The sequence below is a fragment of the Ceratotherium simum genome, chromosome X (genome assembly GCF_057802395.1).
Source record: "Ceratotherium simum simum isolate JZ-2026a chromosome X, ASM5780239v1, whole genome shotgun sequence".
NCBI lineage: Eukaryota > Metazoa > Chordata > Mammalia > Perissodactyla > Rhinocerotidae > Ceratotherium > Ceratotherium simum.
Window position 1 is genome coordinate 16161225 of NC_141940.1, and position 21297 is coordinate 16182521.

Here is a 21297-nt window from a genome sequence, read left to right on the forward strand (position 1 = left end):
CTTTTCCTTTCATTTCGAAAACCAATTCTCCAATAAATTTAGTGTTTAAATGCTTTTGGCTTATCTTTAAAGGGGAACAAGATTTTGGTTTGCCATTTTTCTAAATTTAACTTTCTTCACCTTTTACTGATTTATCCCTGGTGAAAATCCTAAAGATTTTAAGAAATCCCAGACATCAAGTAAAAAATTCTCAGAAAGCTGGCTTGAAGTACAAGAACTCTATTCTGTCTAAAGAGGGCAATGATTACACTTACAGACAGTATAATGAAAAAGCACGAATGCAGTTTATTTTAATGCTTCTAATTTATGAGAATAACTTCTTAATGCTACATCAGAAGTCAATTCACCAATACTGAATTTGGAAAGCACAATCAAGACCCAAAATTTTATTGGGGCTACACAACTTAGCACAGTACTAGGCACTGTGATTCTAAAACAAATATGAAAACAAAAAACAGAAGTATGCAGGACAAAATTTCTTCAACTCCAGGGGATCCATGAACCTCCCGAAACTGTCTACAAAAGGTTGTGTAGTGTGTGCATACATTTTTCTGGGGAGAGCCCCCATAACTTTAATTAACTTCTAAAGGGGCCCAAACAGTACATGATAGAATTCTAATCTCCTTCTCTATATTTTCAATAATCAAAGCTGTGGACCTCAGGAAGTTTGCTTTTGCACATCTAAAAGTCAACTTTCATGGAAAGAGGGTAGAAATGAAAACAAATACAAGTAACTTGCAAGGACCCAGCAGGGAAAAACTCCAAAGTGCCATTTACTTGATAAGTTTAGTAACATGTTCTGGTTTACAGAGGGGAAATGCGGACCTAAGTGGTAACATAAACTGGAAGCAAGGAGACTCCTATGGGATTTTTCAAGGCCCTAGAAAAACCAAACCTTAGTATAAATAAAGCAATAACTGGAGTTTAAAATGTAATTTAACTCAAGTCCAATTTTCAGTTTCTGCATATTAACAACTTATTTTTATTTCTGAATATCACAAACTTCAATCAGAATACTTTAAAAAATATTATTCTGCATGCATTTAACAAATCCGACAAAGGACAAGTATCCAGTTGACTTGCATTTCATACTATGAAGTTTTAATGAACAATTAACATATACTTAAAATCATTAAGTACAGGTAACAATGAAAACTTCAATGCTTTAATCTGATGGCATCCTACCACTATGCACATGTTCATGTAACACTACTAGTAATTACCCTGGAGCATAGGCAAAATGTAGATGGAGGAATCTCCCTACAAAGCAAGTTTAACGATTAAATATCATCATCATCATCATCGTCATCATCACTACTGAGGACAAAGCTGCTGCCTGTGGACAGGGGCCCTTCGTCCTTAACATTCCCCAAACCACCCGCAGTCCCTCTCTCGTCAGAATCGTCAAACAACTTCTCACTGGAATCCTCATCATCAAACAACTTCTCGTTGGAATCGTCATCTTCAAACACCTTTTCATCTACATCTTCATCTTCCTTTACATCTGCTTCTTCATCTTCTTTTTCATCAGAATCTTCAAACACCTTTTCATCTTCATCTTCTTCCTCCTCCTTTTCATCAGCATCTTCAAGCCCCTTCTCATCTGCATCTTCGTCATCCTCTTTTTCATCAGACTCATCATCAAATACTTTTTCATATGTATCATCCTCTTCTTCCTTTTCATCTGACTCTTCGTCAAATTCTTTCTCAGAGCCTTCCTCATCAAACACTTTTTCAGAGCTGTCATCTTCAAATGCTGATTTTTCAGAGTCATTTTCTTCTAACTTTTTTTCAAGAACGTTTTCATTAAATTCCTTGTCAGAGCCATCCTCATCAAATTCTTTTTCGAGGCCATTTTCTTCAAATTCTTTTTCAAAGCTCTCTTCTAACTGCTTTACAGAGCAGTCTTCTTCAGATTCTCCTTCCAAGTCATCTTCTTCAGACGCCTTTTGGGGACTGTCCTCCTCTTCAGACTGCTTGTCAGGGCCATCTTCTTCAGTTGCCTTTTCAAGACCATTCTCTTCACAATCATTCTTGAGTCTCTTCTTTTTTAATTCTCTTTCAGGGCCATTCTCTTGAGACTCTTTTTTAGGACTACCCTCTCCAAACTCTTTTTTGGAACTGCCTTCTCCAGATTCTCTTTCGGGGTAGTCTTCTTCACGCTCTCTCTTGGGGCAGCCTTCCTCAGATTCTCTTTCGAGGCAGCCTTCTCCAGATTCTTTCTGGGGGCAGCCTTTTTCCGCTTTTTCAGGTCCACTTTCTTTAGCATCTTGTTCAGAAGCATCTTCTTTAAATTCTCCCCCATCTTCTGTTTTTTCAAACTTCTTTTCATCTATAGGTTCTTCAAATGCCATTTCAGTTGCAGTTTCTTGAGCCTTCATTTTAGATGTGCTAGGGTGCTCTGAAAAATGCCTTACTCTAGAAGGCCCTGCCCTTTCTGAAGCACAGGCAGATTCTGAACGCCGAAGGCCTCTATTGGCCTCAGGAGCATTGAGGAAAGCCTCCCATCCTCTCAGCCTTTCCTCTCTTTCTCTTGTGGTCTCCTCCACCTGTGCACAAATGGAAACTGCCATTAAAATAAGTTTTAGGCAAAAAGCAGTAATAGCATCTCTGAGCATTCCTAATATTAATCCAAGTACCCTGATTTTGTAAGGCATCTCTTCTTAGGAAATCAAAGCAATTCCCTATCTTCAGTTTTCAAAACTTTACATCTTGATTTAGTAGTGGTGACCTTAAGAGATCATTTAAATAAATGCCCAACAACACAGTACTGCAGAAATGTCTTAACAATTAAATAGCTAATATTTGAACTCTGTCTGTACTTTACAACACAGAAAGGAATAGAAAGGTTTTGGTTTAATGTGTTCTTATCACTATTCTGAGCAAGCTTCAAAATTTCAGACTTATAAACTGAAAGAATGAAACATTTTTCTTTGTGTGCTCTAAACACAAAGTATTATTTAAAAGAAGTACTGTTACATTAAACAGATTAAACCAAACCCACAACTTATCTGAAGGACTGCTAGAGCAGTATTTCTTGGTAATGAAACAATTTATGTGCCCTTGACAGTTGCAGAATTTACCTGATAATCTGTAGTCCCATCCCATGCTTGGGCAGTGATTTGACGGCCACCAAACCACCTTCCATCGAGAGTTTGAATACAATAATCGGCTTCCTCTGGATCTCTAAAGGACACAGAGGCCACACCATCTGGGTGTCTCTAGAAAGACAAGGAAGAAAAAGACGGAATGAATGAGAAAATTAAAAATAAAACATACACATTTGACAAAATAGGTAAGTAATAGTGTTCTTTCTGATAATTTGAGCTAAAAGATTTTATGTATGAAGACTTTCTTCCCTTTTACCCCAGCCAGTGACACACAGCTAGCTGCTTCTTTAGCTTAATCTTGTTTAGCAAGAACCAAGCATCATGTCCTTGGAAATGTTTCTGCTGACAACACTGTCTAACGAGAAGCAGTACAAAGACAGTACAGCTGTTAAGAGAGTGGACTCTGAAGTCAAATAGCCCTGGGATTCATTCCTAGCTCTGCCAGTTAGCAGCTGAATGACCTTGGACAAGGTGCTCAATCTCCAAACTTTCAGCTTCCTCATCTGTAAAATGGGTATAATAGCACCTATCTACCTCAAAGGATTGTGAAGACTAAATGAGATAACATGTAAAATAGCTTGTAGCACACAACCAATAAACGGTGACTCTTTTAATTATTGTGTTGATTTTGGAAGTTAAAAAAGGGTGAGTAGGGAAACATAGAGGAGAATATTCACAGAGGGGAAAATGTGGGCAAATAGGGAACCATAAGGTCTTATACATTTTTCTTGTGCTTTCTTTCACCAGATCATACACTATAGGGTGATGATAAAGAAAATAATCAAGGCATATCAAGTCTATCAAAGCCTTGACTTACAATCCATGTTCATCTAATTATTGCTAACAGATGACTCCCACTAGAGAGCAGATCTACTCTACAAAAACATTAACTAAAATTTGGGGGCATAATGACATTTGGTAATAACTTATTAAACTGGAAGAATGATTGCTTTAGGAATCATTTGTTAAAGCCATGAACTTACATCAAAGAGAAGGAGCTTCCTAATTTGTCCAAACTTTGAACACTCTACTCGGAGGTCTTCTCTTATCTCATTCAGTACCAATGGATCATCCTGCAAAAATACACGATTAAAATGGATTTGCTACCGAATGATCTCACTCATTAAGTAGTAGATAATAACAACAACAAACAAACACATAGAGACAGAGATTGGATTGGTGGTTACCAGAGGGGCAGCGGGGAGGGAGGAGGGCAACAGGGATAATTCGGCACAGGTGTGTGGTGATGGGTCGTAATTAGTATTTGGGTGGGAACATGATGTAATGTATGCAGAAATAGAAGTATAATGATGTACACCTGAAATTATACAATGTTATAAACCAATGTTACTGCAATAAACAAAAAATTAAAAAAAAAATAAAATGGATTTGCTCCCTTCTTTAAGGACAAATCCTGAGAATCAAATTTCTTGCCTTGACCGACCAACAAATAAAAAAGGTTTTGCTTAAGGTTAGTTATGTTTGTCTGCAGTCTACAAAATTTTAAAAAGTCAAAATCAAATGAAGTTAGACTACCACAGCTGCTGCTACTACTACAGGTCTGGCCTGCTTCATGACGGAGGAAATGGGTAAGTACAGCGGGCAGCAATGTAAGGTCTGAAAGGTGCACTAGCCAAGGAGGGGGAGTGGGTGGGGATGGAAATCCCAAATAACAGCAGCTGTGAGGGCTGGAGAAGTCCTGTGGCACACTTGGAGTCAGAGACTGCTAATTCCTATGTTCTGCACGGGCATCATGACTATACCAATGAGAGAGCCCTTTGCTTTGTGTTTTGCAAAGATTCCTATTGACAGAAATGTTGTAATGGGAAGAGAGATATTCCTTTCATTGACTAAGTGTTCTAAGATGGTTCTTAGGGCTTCCAAGATTCTATTTTAACTCCTAGGGTAAACCTCCCTTATAACGATTCCTGTTCCTCTTGTCTCCTACCACATTTCCACAGAACCACACAAATAAAGAGCTGTTATTAAGCACACAATAAAACACATTCTTAGCCATTGCTTTCGTGCAACTACGAGTCTATTAAGAACGCTCACGCACTGCTGCTTCTAGTGGTCTTGAGTTCAGGTGGACTCTCCCCATCACAACAATAGGATTTAAGATTTCCTGTGGGAACTAACAAATCTTTCTCCAAGTCCCAATGCACGAAAAACGGTCATCAACAGTTACATTATCAACTTGATTGTCAACTAGATATAAATATAAATGAGGATATCACCTCTACAAATTTCTACTAAAGTAGACCTACACTTTTTAGGAAACATTTAAATTCCTCTATCTCACAGGTTTTTATTTTCCTCAACAACTAAAGAGGAACTGCAAAAAAAACTACAAAAAGTGGCTTTTCCCTCCTAAATTTCTCTCAAAAAGCAAAAATAAACAACTGGTAGGCAGTTATTGAAATCAAATAAAAAATATAATATCCAACAAATCTGAGGCTTCTAAAACTATAGTTGGCAGGACTCTGGATTTCCCTCACTTACAAAACCTAATTTTGGAGATGTCAATTTGTTTTATATATAATTATCAGATCTGAGAGGAATGGGGAACGGAGCATAAAAGTCATTTGGTAAAGTCATGTGGTGGCTTTTATGGACGTGTGTTGTTAGCACCTATTAGATTGTATGCTTTCTGAAGGCAGGAATCTTGTCTGAATGAGTTTCGTTACCTCCCAGAACACAGAAGTCTTTTAACACATACTGAAGAGTCAATAAAAGCTTTTTCACAGTTTGATAAACTATTCCTACTACCTCTATTTTATTCACCAAGGGAAATCAGGATTATACTATAAACAAACAAAAACTGTTTCAAAATACTCAACAAATTTAGGTGTGATTCCATTGTGGGGGGAGGGGAGCATCACCTTCTTTATTTCTGTATCAAAGTCTCAGAGCTTTTCCTACGAGGATATCAAATTTTAGCCAGTCTTCCCAGAACTCCATTTTCTTTTATACCAGTTTGAAAAAATAATACATCTGCACTGCTATATAGTATCCTGAAGCTTCAAGATAATAATCCCCTCCTCTAGGAAAACTCTTTAACATAGCTAAGCATGGAAATTTTCTAAAGACAATACTTTGCAAGCAATAGACTCGATACTAAAATCAGACTGATGCATTGAAACCTCCTGCAGTCAACGCTCTTATTTTTTCCCAGGGTGGTGTTTTGTTTCCCCAGGAAGAAATAAACCATACTTCTTTCCTTTCCAATTTAAACTTACACTGTCCAAGACGGCGGCCACTAACCACACGTGGCTACTAAGCACTTGAAATGTGGCTAGTCCAAATTGAGGGGGGTGCAAGTAGGAAATGAACACTGCATTTTGCCGACTTAGTACCAAAGAAAAAAAAGCAATGTAACATAGCTCATTAATGTTTTTATATTACATGTGGAAATTACATTATTTTGGATATACTGAGTTAAAATTCATTATTAAAATAAATTTCCCCATTGCATGTTATATTTTTATTGTGGCTACTAGAAAATTTTAAATTACACATGTGGCTCACATTATATTTCTATTGGACAGTGCTGGTATACACAATGAGAAATCTACCTTTGCATCTGAGTTTTGATTCTTCATCTCTTGGTATTCAAGTTTGCCAGGCATGCATTTTTAAATAAGGCTTGGTATTAAATACTGAAAACTCTCTGAAGTTACATTAAAAATATTATCCTTCATTGTCCACCCTGATACCAAAGAATATTTTTAGGTGTTTTGCTTCTAATACTGGTCAACTATTTGGAATAAAAATTTATTACATCCCCTCCAAATCTGATTTCTTTCTGACACCCCAGGTAACCCAACACCCAGGTAAACCAACAATTCAGTTTTTGTTTTCCACTACAAAGCTGAATGCCGATGTCTGTTCTTTAGATTCAGACGGACTCTTCAGTCAAATCAAACACTCCCCAAAGTCGTCCAAAGAAAGCAAGTTTTCCTATTGACACATCTATCACAAGTTATATAATGTCTATACCAGCACTGTATGCCAGAACTTCCTGTGATGACAGAAATGAAGATCTGCACTATCCAATATGGTAGCTACTAGCCACATGTGGCTAATACAACTGAGGAATTGAATTTTTAGTTTTATTTCATTTTAATTAATTTAAATTTAAACAACCACATATGGCTAGAGTTTAGCCGTACTGGACAGTCTACCATATCGGACAGGTCTATACTGATACACTTTGAGGTTCAGGCCCACAGAGACACTGAACAAAAAACAAGATTGTCTGTAGTCCCTCTGATTGATAGGCTCTCATCAAGCTTGTCAGACCTCACGAGACCAGGCAGGTGGGCAAACAAGGACAGCACCAAGGGTTTCTCTGCCTGAGAACTTTGAAGCCCATCACTTCCCTCCTAGCCTTTGTGACATAGGCGTCTGAAAAGAAAACTTTCCTTCATTTGCAAAGATGCTAAAATGTTTTATCCACTGAGTAAATGAAAAGGTTCTGCCTTCATTCAATCATTCTTTCACTTTTTCTTCATATAAATATTGAGGGGCTATTAATAAAATATATATTGAGGGCCTACTGTGTGCCAGGTGCAATTCTAAACACTGGGAACATAACAGCAAACAAGAAAGACAGAGCCCTGGCTCTATGGAGCTCACATTCTAGTAGAGGAAAAACAGATAATAATAATAATAAATGCTACAAAGGCAACAAAACAGAGTAATATAAAGGCTCTATAACTCCAAAGGAAAGTTCACACTAAACCAATAAGGGTGTTTTTTTTTTTTTTAAACAATCAAGAATTTATAAGCATGAAACTTTTATCCTTCAAAATAGCCACTGGAGGGAATTTGTAGGGTTCAAGGTAGAATAAATGTGGCTTTTTGGAAGAAGTATATTTGTTAAGTCAGGAAAAATTAAGTCTGCCCAGGGTGATAGCTAGACTCAAGTTAGTGTCTCAATGAGCAAGGCAGGAGGCAGAAACAAAAACAGATGTAAGTACACAACAGACTTCTACTTGCAGAGATTCCAGATAATCTGAATTAAGTTTGCATTTATATTCACATTCAAGTGTTAGGAGATGGAATGTGTGAATCAAGGACCTCAAGTCATGGACATTAATAGGTCACCTAATGAAAAAGCCAGTTATTTACCAGGGGGATAAAATGTGACGAATCGTAGGAAATTCTAGAGTTGTACCTAAAAGACTAGATACCATGATCCATCTACGCATTCCTTTCAAAGCCCCCACCTGGCAAAGGCAGCGTTTCAAAAAGCATCTAGTGTGCATGTGTACATGTGTGTTTTTTAAACAATACTTCATTAGCACTGAAAGTCTAAAGCTGGTCTATTTCAAGATTCTTCAAGATTCTAGTCAGAAGAGGTATCAAACATAAATACACCACATGTATCTTCCCAGTGACCTTAAACAAAATGCAGACCCCGTAGGTACACAGTAAAGCCTATCACATCACTATTTACCAGCATGGAGCTCAACAGACCATTTTGGGGCCCTCTCTCGAAGGGACTAAAACAATACGGCCATTCTCTGTATAAATGCACAAAAGGAACAAGAATGGGCTTTGGTTGCAACAAGATCATTTATAAACCCGGAATTTTACATCATGAACATTTTTTTCTTATGTGAAACTTGTTATCGTTAATTTCAGAATCCAGGCAGAGACTAAAGAATTGTCCTTACATGAATGATCCCATCGGTCTGTGCCAAAAGACAGACATCAGAACAAGATGCAGAACGCAACACAAGGTACCCTGACAGCAATTAATATTCCTCAAACCTCTCTAGTAGCTCTTCTCCCTTTATTCACTTTTACTGGTTGTTCTTGGAATTTTACATGGTCATTAAGTATTATAAAGTCCTCCTAAGAGCCACTAAAGAGTTTTGTAAAAATTAGGTCCTGAAAAACAACTTACATTGTTTAAACATCAGGGATCGTATTTCATTAATCTAAGCTTTTTTAGGATTCAAACTTTGAGTACCAAAGGCAAGTTTTCATTTACAAGTATGAAACTGGTCCTCCCCACCAAAATCAGCCCATACTTGTTGATCTGCACTCAAAATCCACAAGCAACTCCCATAAATCCTCAAACGATTAAATTTTTCATGATTCCCCATACCAAGTAGCTGTTGTCCGGGGTCACAGTGTGAATATTAAACAGTCTTACCTGGTATACAATTAAACGAACACTGGGCTAAACATGGGACAATCTGAAAACTTCGATTGAGGTTTGGCTCCATTTTTCTACCTTGATGATGACATAAACGTGCAGGATGTGACATGAGAAAGATGGGGTAAGGCAAGCTTTGGGCTCTTCTGAAAAAAAGCATATCAACGTTTCTATCAGTAAGAATACTGCCTCCTACCTCAAAATCCATAGGATGAAACATATTTTTGATGATGACAACTCGCTCGTGGCGCATTCGGGAAGGCCCAGCTCTTCTTTCAGGTCTCCAATCCAACTGCCTAGTGCAATAAGGTAGTAACAAGAAACTGAATTTCATTTCATACTTGTTGGAGAAAGAGAAAATGAGTTATTAATATAATCCTTTATTGAGTACTTAATAATGATAATTATTTGATTCCAAAACAACAATGTGCATTTTAGTCACAGTTCCATTCAGGGGACTTTCTGAAATAAAAATAACGGGCAGGTGAATCATTTACAATCGCAACAAAAAAGAATAAAATATCTAGGAATAAATTTAACTAAGGAGGTGAAAGACCTATACAATGAAAACTATAAGACATTATTGAAACAAATCAAAGATGACATAAAGAAATGGAATGATATTCCATGCACACAGATTGGAAGACTAAACATAGTTAAAATGTCGATACTATCTAAAGCAATCTACAGATTCAACAGAATCCCAATGACATTCTTCACGGAAATAGAACAAAGAATGCTAAAATTCATATGGGGCAACAAAGACCCCGAATGGCTAAAGCAATCCTGAGGAAAAAGAACAAACCTGGAGGCATCGCAATCCCTGACTTCAAAACATACTACAAAGCTATAATAATCAAAACAGCATGGTACTGGTACAAAAACAGACACACAGATCAATGGAACAGAATTGAAAGCCCAGAAATAAAAGCACACAGCTACGGACAGCTAATCTTTGACAAAGGAGCCAATAACATACAATGGAGAAAGCAAAGTCTCATTTTTTTTTTTTTTTTTTTTTTTTTTTTTTTTTTTAAGATTTTATTTATTTATTTTTCCCCCAAAGCCCCAGTACATAGTTGTCTGTCATAGCTGCACATCCTTCTAGTTGCTGTATGTGGGATGCGGCCTCAGCATGGCTGGAGGAGTGGTGCCTCGGTGCGCACCCGGGATCCGAACCCGGGCCGCCGGCAGCGGAGAGCACGCACTTAACCGCTAAGCCACGGGGCCGGCCCCAAAGTCTCTTCAATAAATGGTTTTGGGAAAACTGAACAGCCGTATGCAAAAGAATGAAAGTAGACCATTATCTTTCACCATACACAAAAATTAACTCAAAATGGATTACAGACTTGAAGGTTAAGATGTGAAGGCATAAAACTCCTAGAAGAAAATATAGGCAGTGCACTCTTTGACATTGGTTTTAGCAGTATCTTTTCGAATACTATGTCTACTCAGGCAAGGAAAACAAAAGAAAAAATAAACAAACGGGACTACATCAGACTAAAGAGCTTCTGCAAGGCAAAGGAAACCAGGAACGAAACAAAAAGACAACCCACCAACTGGGAGAAAATATTTGCAAATCATATATCCAACAAGGGGTTAATTTCCAAAATATAGAAAGAACTCATACAACTCAACAACAACAAAACAACCCGATCAAAAAATGGGCAGAGGATATGAACAGACATTTTTCCAAAGAAGATATACAGATGGCCAATAGGCACATGAAGAGATGTTCAACATCACTAATTATTAGGGAAATGCAAATCAAAACTACAATGAGATATCAATTCATACCTGTCAGAATGGCTATAATCACCAAAACAAGAAATAACAAGTGTTGGAGAGGGTGTGGAGAGAAGGGAACCCTCATACACTGCTAATGGGAATGCAAACTGGTGCAGCCACTATGGAAAACAGTATGGAGATTTCTCAAAAAATTAAAAAGAGAAATACCATATGACCCAGCTATCCCACTACTGGGTATTTATCCAAAGAACTTGAAATCAACAATTCAGAGAGACTTACGTACCACTATGTTCACTGTGGCATTATTCACAATAGCCAAGACGTGGAAGCAACCCAAGTGCCCATCAATTGATCAATGGATAAAAAAGATGTGGTATATAGATACAATGGAATACTACTCAGCCATAATAAAGGACAAAATCGTCCCATTTGCAATAACATGGATGGACCCTGAGGGTATGATGTTAAGCGAAATAAGCTAGAGAAAGACAAACACTGCATGATTTCACTCATGTGTGCAATATAACCACACACACAGACAAAAAGAACAGATTAGTGGTTACCAGAGGGGAAGGGGGTTGGGGGTGGGCATAAGGGGTAAAGGGGCACATATATATGGTGACTGACAAATAATAATGTACAACTGAAATTTCACAATGTTATAAACTATTATGATCTCAATAAAATAATAATAAAAAAAATAAAATACAAAATAAATAAATAATGGGCAGGTGAAAGATGGACCCAGTATCTGAAATCCCCAGAACATTTTTTTCTCCAGAACTGTTGTCTGGTCACAAATATTCCAATGAGACTCTGGAAAAATTACTAATTATTTAGTATGTATGACTATCTAGGAAGATATACTTTGAGGCCAAAAAATATTTGCAAATTGTATTGGTTTTTAAGCATTTTATGATTATAAAGAACACATTGCATTGAAATATTTAAAACTACTCACTTTTTCTTACAATCTTAACTTTTACTGATATTGTTTATAAAAATTTGTAGGTATCTATTTTAACTATTCCTGTTAAAACTATAGGACATCACAATTAAACACTTTTATAATTATTTCATCATTAGTTTAAGCATACTGTTAGAAGCATTATTAGAAGTCATTCTGATAAAAGTACTTATCATTTTGGCTAATTTCTTAAAAATAACACATTTCAGAAAACATTAAACAAATGCATTAATAGAAACTTGATGACATTATGTATATACTATATACAAAGTAAAGACAATGATAAAACCTATCATTTCTAATTTCTAATTCCTGCTAACAAACCTGTATATAAAAATTTAGCTCCTGGTATAGCTCATTTCAATCCACATCAAGAATGAACTAATGGCTCTGGTATACAAGCCTAAACTATTTTATTTAATCTGATGTTCAGCATTTTCCAAAGATGTGGCTCTCTTACCTCAATTAGGCTCCTGTTACATTACAAATGAACACCCCAGAAAATGAAAAACACCACACTGCCAAATCATCCTATTGTACAGATTACCGAAGGTTCCTGACGATCTAATGAAATTCTTTTAAAATAATTTGTAGGCATATTTGAGGGAACAAACCTAGGCGGCTAATACCAAAAATATACTCTAGGACGTTTATATGAAATCTATCAAAAAGGAAAAAAAAAAAACAAACTTTTGCTGCAGAGACAATTTTTTCTTGTAGTCTTTGCACTTTTTCTTCTTCTTTGAGGCGTCATATTCCCCCTTCAGTTGAAACTGTGCCACCTCGACATGTAATTTGTAGCCTCTAATTTCATCTTCATCCAAAAGTTTTAATGCGAGATCCACAGATTCTCTCTTTATAAAGGTAAAACAAGATACAGTCAGTAAGTTACACGCTGAAATGAAATTTCGGGAGTTTTTTAGATGAATGATGACTATACATACAATAGATTTAAATATAACTGCCTACTCTGGGATAAAAAACTTTAGAATGCATATCAGAAAACCTGCGTTCAAGACATAGCTGTCTCCAACCAGCTACGTGAACCTGGGCAAGTCCTTCAAGCTCCCTCAGCCCCAATTTCTTCATCTGTAAAGGGAAAAGAAATGTCCTCTTTGCAGGGTTCTTGACAAAATTAAATGAAAAAATGCACATAAAGGATAGTGACTGGCATATGGTACGTGCTCGATAAATCATATCATTATTGGAAAAGTAGTTTTGCCTCTTGGAGTCTCAATTTCTCTTCTATATAATGAGGCAAATGGACTTGTGTGATTTCTAACGTGCACTCCACTTTTAAAATTCTAAAATATTCTTACTTAAAAGACTAGATGACTCAAGGAACTGGGAATAACACAGCCAGCCTTTAATTTTTTTGTTCACCAATTAAAATGTAGGTCTGTAATATACCGAGAAGTAGAAGATGATTATCTGATGGCTTGTACATTAAATACGTTTGTGGATTCTGGATCCTATACCAAGGGAGCAGTTGTCAGCCCTACACAGAGTACAAGATCTGAGGACCTGAGCAGAACACAAAAGGACACTTGAACTCAGCTGCACAATCAAATATGGATCCTGGAACAATTAACTATATTCTTCTGGAACTCAATTTACTAGTTTGCCCATCTTGCACTTGTATGGGTCATAAATTGTACATACGTAGTTTCTCGAAATCCCATTTTTCTTTTTAAAAAACTTTAAAATCCAATCAACCCCCCTAAGAATCTGTTCACGGATTTTTAATAATCCTTGAAGAACTTGTAAAACTCTCAAATGTGCTTACATTTGAAAATTACATAACTACCTTCCTATAATGGTCATATTCATATCCCATCCCCATCATGTTTAACAAAAAGGTCAAAAACCTATCTCCCAAAAAGCTGTCAGTTTAATCCTACCCCTTCTGATTTCATTGACATGTTGTACACTCAGAACACACCCCTGGTGTTTGTATTGTTGTTTTATCACTTTGACCTTACTTTTAAATTCTTTTCAGGTTCTGTGACATATGTACATGTCATCATCATGCCCATTTCTTTTGTACCCTGCAAGAATGCGTAACACGTGCTCCTAAGGTGATAAGTGTTCCAGAAACACTGGCTGCCTTTGATATTGGGCTTTCCCTGTGCAATTTATGGTACCATGAATACATAAAATTCTGCAAATGTCTGTTAATACCACTCTCTCTTCTCTCCCATTAAAATATATTTCAAAGCAGTAAACACAAGCTATCATCTCCTTTATAATCTAATTCAGGGGCCCAGAAAACTTCCTTTGTAAAGGGCCAGTTAGTAAATATTTTAGGCTTTGTGGGTCACGTGGTCTGTGTTGCAACCACTCAACTCTGCTGTTGAAACAGAAAATGCGTAAACGAGTGAATGTGGCAGTGTTCCAACAAAACTTTATTTGCAAAGACAGGCAGTGGGCTGGAATTTGCCAAAACCTTGGTCTAATTCATTCCATTGGGCAAATAAAATACTACTGGCTTTCCTTCCTTTGTGGATTTTTAAAATGTGTCCTGAATTGATTATATGCATATACTCCTAAAGAGATCTTTGCAGTGAGAATTCTTTTAAGCAAAGAAGCACTTCAGCCATACAACTTATCTAATACCTTGTCATGATAACATATTTTTCTTAGAAGAACAAGTGAATAACCTTACCAATGGGATACACACAGGCGCAATCTAAACTTTCAGTTTTCTTCATATTCTGTTTTGAAAAGTTCTCAGTCTTAGTTATCATACATACATAATTATAGCCCCGGTTCCTGAGTTAAAAATGGAGATATGAGAAACTTATTTAACCACATAACTAACCTTCAAATAACAGCAAAGCCCATCTCCTTTAAGATTCCCTTGATTATCTTTGTAAAGCTTCACCTTAAATTCTTCTGTTTGAGGATCTCTCATAATAATGCCAAACTTGGACATAAGCTGTATAAATTCATCCACTGTAATGTCTGGAGGCAAACCTGTAACATTAGGAAAAATTTAAAAAAAACATTTATAAAGGCATCTACAATAAAGGTGAGGGTTACCTAGCATTCTACCAATTAGAAATCTACAACTTAGATGAGCACAATTTTGATTTTCTAAATGTATGTAAAAATCTCACATCTATAGAACTGAGGAAATTTCATGTTTGAATGTATTCAAACACAGTCAAGTGCCGCACAACGTTTTGGTCAATGATGGACCACACATGTGACAGTGGTCCCATAACATAAGTATCATAAAGCCTATGTGTGTAGTAGGCGATACCATCCAGGTTTGTGTAAGTACACCCCGTGGTGTTCACACAATGACAACATCGTCTAACGACACGTTTCTCAGAACGTATTCCCATCGTTAAGCGACACATGACTGTATACATTAAATTATGCTTTGCTTAGGCCTTGTATCACTGAACCTGAAGGGGCAAAGCACCATAAGTTACCTAAATCAGACAAAAATGATGTCATGCAAAATTACATACACATAATTTTTCTTAGTTTTGTAATAAATAACAAACATATTCCCTGCTAATTAAAACAGCTAAAAAATATTGGCACGATGATAAAAAATAGATTTAGAGAAACTGAAAACAAAATCACTTCACAAAAAATCTCATCAAATATTTTCTATTCTAAATTTGTTTAAAAAGGTATACGTACCCGACACGTATACATTTGTATTTCTCCCTTCTTCAACATGAAACCATCCTAAAAATCAAAATGAAATAAATAAAACACATGCAAGAAAAGGTAAGAGTCATAATATGAAACCTTGACAACGTGGCAGTTTCTCAAAACTTCCAGGAACTTTTTCTTACCTTTAGAACAAGACAGACTAACTCAAATCACAGTCCAGCTTTCAAAGATTTGGATCTTTTTACAGATAGTTTCAGAGCCTTGTCTGAAAAAAGATGGCTAACTTATCTTGGTTCTTTATGATTCTGATACTACCTTAAAAAAAAAAAAAAAACTCATCCTTGCACTGACTTTAGGCCCTGGCATGCATAGGTTGCTTCTGACTCCAATCTACTGTGTCAGACATGGCCAAGATGAAACAAGACTGACTTGAGTTCAATTTAATTAAACACAAAAAAATAATCTTACAAACAGAATTTTTGATAATCCCCTAATAATAGTTCTATTTTGCAAAGGAAGAAACTGAGGCATAGAAGTGAAACAGCCTACCTAATACTCACAAATTAGTGTGAGAGCCAACATATGAACCCAAATAATAACTTAAAAAATCCTCATCTTACGATTCCTTCAAAGCTATTATAATTATCCAAAAAGTAATTATATATACATACCCTCACAATTTTTAATTGTTACACCCATGTTTTGCAAGCTAAATCCACTTGCCTGATTCGGCCTTTCTCTTTTCTCCCCTCTTTTTGGGATCACTGGGTTCAGGGGTCTGTCTCTGCGGAGGTTCCTCTACAGTCCTAGTGCCGACATCTTGTACATCTGCAGTAGAGCTAGACGCGCCATCATTAGAAAAGCCGTAATTGGCCTGATACGTAGCAATGAAATCTTCAGTGATCTAAACAAGAAATTTAGTCCACACACATACAGAAATTAAAAAATAATTCCCTCCCATAAAAAGTTTATGCTATGTTAAATTACAGCACATTCAGTTATACAAGTTAACACAGAAGTGCTTCTGTAGATAACAGTTATAGTAATTAAAGTGTAAATGCAAGAACAGTCACCTTATATAGAAAACTGTGCATAAAATGATAAAAAATAAGAAATGGGTACTTGGATTATCAAAAGAAAAGTCTGAGATACTACTAAAGCATTTTAAGTGATGTTGGCACCTTTCTAGTTGTTTCATTTATAAATTACTACCTCTCTACAGTCTAGTTGACTAAGGCTACAAGTACGTGGAACAAAGCAACTATCAGGTAACAATAAAAATAAAAAGCAATAGTCAAGTAATAATCTAACAACAGAATCAATTTTTCTTTTACTATATAGATGCACAAAAGTACATGTACACTAAATTTTTAAATATCTGTATGCAAAGAACACACAGAACTGAACTGTGATTTGGTATATGAAGAAGAGAGCTAACAATTGTAAAACGAAATGCTTACTCTAACTCTATCACTAATTAAATCACATTATCATTTAGTGTCAGAACAAATTAAGTACAAACCCAACGCACATCTATCCTCCTGGCTTTTAGGTAAAAAAAGCACAATTGCACAATGAAAGAAATGCAGTTATATCTTCATACTGATCAATGTTAAACATACATAGGAATGGGGAAAATTTTAAACTCAAAGTTTGAAGAGGTATGGGCTTTCATAACTTAAAAACATAGAGTCACAAACTAGTCCATTACCAGACTGTTGTTAAAACTACTCAGAAGGCTGAAGAAACCAAGTCTGCACGGGAGCTGGCACTACCAGGACAGAAGCGAAATAAAAAATTTAACAATTTGGAGGGAAGGGAATATATACACAAATACAAAATGAGAAAGAGAGAAGTTGAAATAATCTTTTAAATAACAGTCAAATTACACAATGGAGACACGGTTGTATTGCTGGTTTGCAAGTCAATTAGTGTGCTATGGTTATCCTTTTGTCCAACCCTAAGAGGCTGGTTACCAGGATACTTCTACTGAAAAGTTCACAGAACCAAGTTTAACACCAGTTATTTTACTTCCAAGCTGAACCAAAATAATTAACAATGTCCAAGTACTCTAAATAAATATACACAGATTTTTCCATCCATACTCTGTGCACTTCTACTCATATTCCTATGGTTATATGGTTCAAACATTTGTGTCTAAGGACAAAATTTAATAGGAAAGTAAAGAGAGGTGCAAAGTTCAATCAGTAAAGATTTCTAAATGACTACTCTTTTTTTCCCAATCAAGAAGCTGCATTTTGCACATAGTATATAAGCTAAACATCTGCATTCCTAGGATAAATGAGTTGAGCTACTAAATTTGAGCTTGGCGTTTCTCCTCTTTGCAACAAAAAGCAGTTACCAATGTAATAACCAACTGTGACCTTCACAGGTAATATTAATAAGGCATAGAAAAGACTTAAGAATTAAATACATTTAAGACATCTTCCTAAAGATTTAGCTTCCTTTACACATCGGTTCTGCAACAGACACAACAAAACAAACGTCACTATCCATGCGGGCTCTAACCTAGGACCTCAGCAAAGAAAACGTCAAAGGAGCGCCCCGCGAGGCTGGCCAGGCGGGCCCGCTCTGCAGTGGCGCCCGTGCCACTCTCTTACCTTGGGGAACCAAGCCTTCTTGTCCAGGTCCCATTCGTAGGGGGTGTCAGCAGGCTGCTGCTCGAAAGAATCGGGTTCCCCGCCGGGATCTTTCTGGGTGTTGTCGTCCTTGGTGTCTCCGTACAACTCCTGCATTCGCAACTGCTCATCAAACTCCTCGTTGCCATCCAAGTTGTTGCCGCTCATGTTGCCGACTTAGCCCGAGGGCAGGGTCCAGGCGAGCGAAGAGGCCGAAACGACGCTGGAGAGGCACAGAGAAAGGGCGGTCGGCTGCGCTCGGCCCGAGCCCCGCACTCCCCCGGCCCGCCTCCCCGCGGCGCCCCAGCAGCCCCCGGGAAATCGGGGCCGCTCCGCGGCCGCGCCGCCCCCCGCTCCGCCCGCCGCGCGCGCGTCGATGCTCCCAACCCGGCCGCGCCGCCGCCCACCTGGCTCACTCCGCCGGGCCTCGGCGCCGCCGCTCGATCCAGGGCGCGAACGCTGCGCGCCCGCGCGCCGCCGCCGCCGCCGCCGCCCGGGTCTGAGGCGACTGCGGCTCCCGCGGCAACGTCAGGAAATTACTTGAAAACGGAGGCCCGCTCAGGCTGACGCAGTCGCCATTGTAGGCGCGTCGCGACGTCGCGAGTCGCGCCGACACGCCTACCGTGGCGTCAACAGGCGCCGACGCGGGCAAGAGGTGCGGGGTCCAGAGGGCGGGGCCCCAGGGGTGCCGCGTGATGATGGCCGCCCGGGCCGCCTCAGGAGGCAGCGGCACCTCCGGCACCTCGGGCTCCGCCGGGTCCGCGGCGGGCAGGGCCGAGCCGGGCCGGTAGCCCGAAGGCGTGGGAATGTTCCCACTGGGCAGGCGCCGCGGCGCACTTCGGGCGGCCGCCATCTTGGGGGAGTGGATGGGGCGGACAGGACAGGTTTGTCTTGCTGAGAAAAAGACGCGCCTCCTTCGCCCAGAGGCCCCTCCTCCGCGTGGGAAACGAGTCTTGTTTCTTTATAGTTTCTCTAGGATAGGCGCCGGCTCTTCTGCGTCTTGGTAGCCTAAGTTCCTAGCACAGGGTCTGGGGTCTAGCGCGTACTGAATGAGTGAGTGAAGGAATGAACGAAGGAACGATGGGTAGAAGAACCAACCTTCTTTTCCAAGCCTCATCCCCTCCTTTTTCTCTCCGGTACCTTCTTCAGGCTGGAGATGGACTCTGTGGAAAGGGAGGGAGGGCAGCAGTTGCCTACCTCTCATGCTCCATGATTCAGAGATGCTCAAGCTGCAAACCTGAAACTTAAATGTAAACATCCAAGTATAAACACCAGCTTTGCTGGCCGACTAACTTCATTTTTTGTCTTTCTGTTGGAAAGACACGGAATGCTTTTCCTCTAAACAGAACTTTTTCCCCGGGAGTTATACATGTTGCTGAAAATGAAGAGGTCTGTATTTTTTAATCGGGCAGGCATTTATTGGGTTCCTACTAGGTACCAGGCACTGTAGTAGGCTCTGGCGAGCCAGCAGTGAGCAAGACAGGCACAGCTCGGGGGTTACACACTTAGGTTGTCTGGGACATGATAGGATAGAAGAACTGGACGCTGGAGAACAGCGGTTCCCAAACCTTTTGGTGTTGGTACCCCTTTACACTCAAAAAATTATTTAAGACCTCCAAGAGCTTTTGTTTATGTGAATTATTCTTATCAATATTTGTCACACTAAAATTAAAACAGCTATTTAAAAGAATATTAATTACTTTAAAACTAACAATAAACTCATTATATGTAAACATAAATTTCATAATGCATTCTTGAGGGTGGGGAAAAGCTTCCCAGAAGAAGTTCTTTTTACTCTTCTAGTGACCTTTGCTTCTAAACATAGCGATTGAGTATGGGTTCTAGAAAATCCTAACTCCCCAAATACTAGCTGTGTGAATATAGTTTTAACCATAACAACGATTTTTAAGTAGTAGCTTGAGTTTAGGTTTTTTTTTTTTTAATTACATTTCTTTTTCATGGAGTTCTTGTTTTGGTGGAGACTTTTGGAGAACTGAACTTGCATGCATTTTTATAATATAGATAACATCAGTTTTGTTAGGTTCATTTAAGCATTGCTGAATATTTCTTCTTGGCTCCAGAAATAGCATACATCTGTTTTCAGCAATGTGTTGTTGGGCTCCCATTTTATTCCTGAGTGAGATCACAGCATAGGTGATAATATGCTACACAGCCCTACTGCACGTGACACTCTGAATGCCTGCTATATCCACGGGCCCCTCTGAGCAGGTGGCCAAAAAGGTTCCTTATGCCTACGTCCCATGGGGCCCAGCCACCCTAACCCAAAGGCTGTCCAGAGGTGTGTGAGGGGACCTGGCAGGGTAGCCGTGCATTCTAGACGAAATTTAACTGACTGAGCCAATAAGAGCGTCTCCCCAGGAGAGGAATGAATATGGAATGACAGGGACATGGTCAGAGTAGCACAGAAGCAGGGGAGGGCCACACAGGGAGGGTAATAAGCAGAACAGAGGCCTGCTGTGGAGAAGTTCCCCAGTGGTGAGAGCAGAAGCTGAGGCGGTGACAGGGTCACTGAGTCACCATCATAGTGCAGCAGTGGAATTGGGAGCTAAGCACACTTGTACCTACAATGGCGTTCTCTTTGGCCACGAGACCTGACAGTTTTTTTGTTTTTTTTTTTAAACAATGCTGTTGTCTCTATGAGGGCTGGTTCCTGTTTGTTGTTATTTCTCTGTATAGTCATAGAATTAACTCCCTAGTAACTGAGGAAATCTGGAAGTATCTCTGTCTTCATAAGACAGAGAGCTTTTTTGCAAGTCACAGAAACACTCAAGGTAACAAGCAAAAACGAGGGAGCTTTATTATTATAAAGATAGAGAGTAGCTCCTGAAACTCCAGGCCTGGACTGTAGATGGGCCACATGAGGGGCTGCTGGACCCAGGAAGCCGAACCAGTCTCAGAACCTGGACAGCGGCTTCTCTCTGAGTATCTCCTTCATCCTTCTCTCTTTGACCTCTGTAAGGGGTGATCTGTGCTGTACTCCTGGTCTAATAGGCCAAGGCCTTCTTAGTG

General features: G+C 38.7%; 1 protein-coding gene across 1 annotated transcript; it reads right to left on the reverse strand.

Annotated features, from left to right (window-relative positions):
- Positions 1–262: 262 nt before the first annotated feature.
- On the reverse strand, positions 263–18857 carry HTATSF1 (HIV-1 Tat specific factor 1). The gene is made up of 10 exons (XM_087427002.1): positions 18675–18857; positions 18250–18490; positions 16352–16532; positions 15653–15700; positions 14817–14971; positions 12686–12849; positions 9476–9575; positions 4094–4183; positions 3084–3221; positions 263–2549 (listed from the first exon to the last, which is right to left on the reverse strand). Exons 2-10 carry the CDS (start codon positions 18433–18435, stop codon positions 1281–1283), a joined length of 2331 nt encoding a protein of 776 aa, XP_087283128.1. The 5' UTR covers positions 18436–18490; positions 18675–18857; the 3' UTR covers positions 263–1280.
- Positions 18858–21297: the final 2440 nt, after the last annotated feature.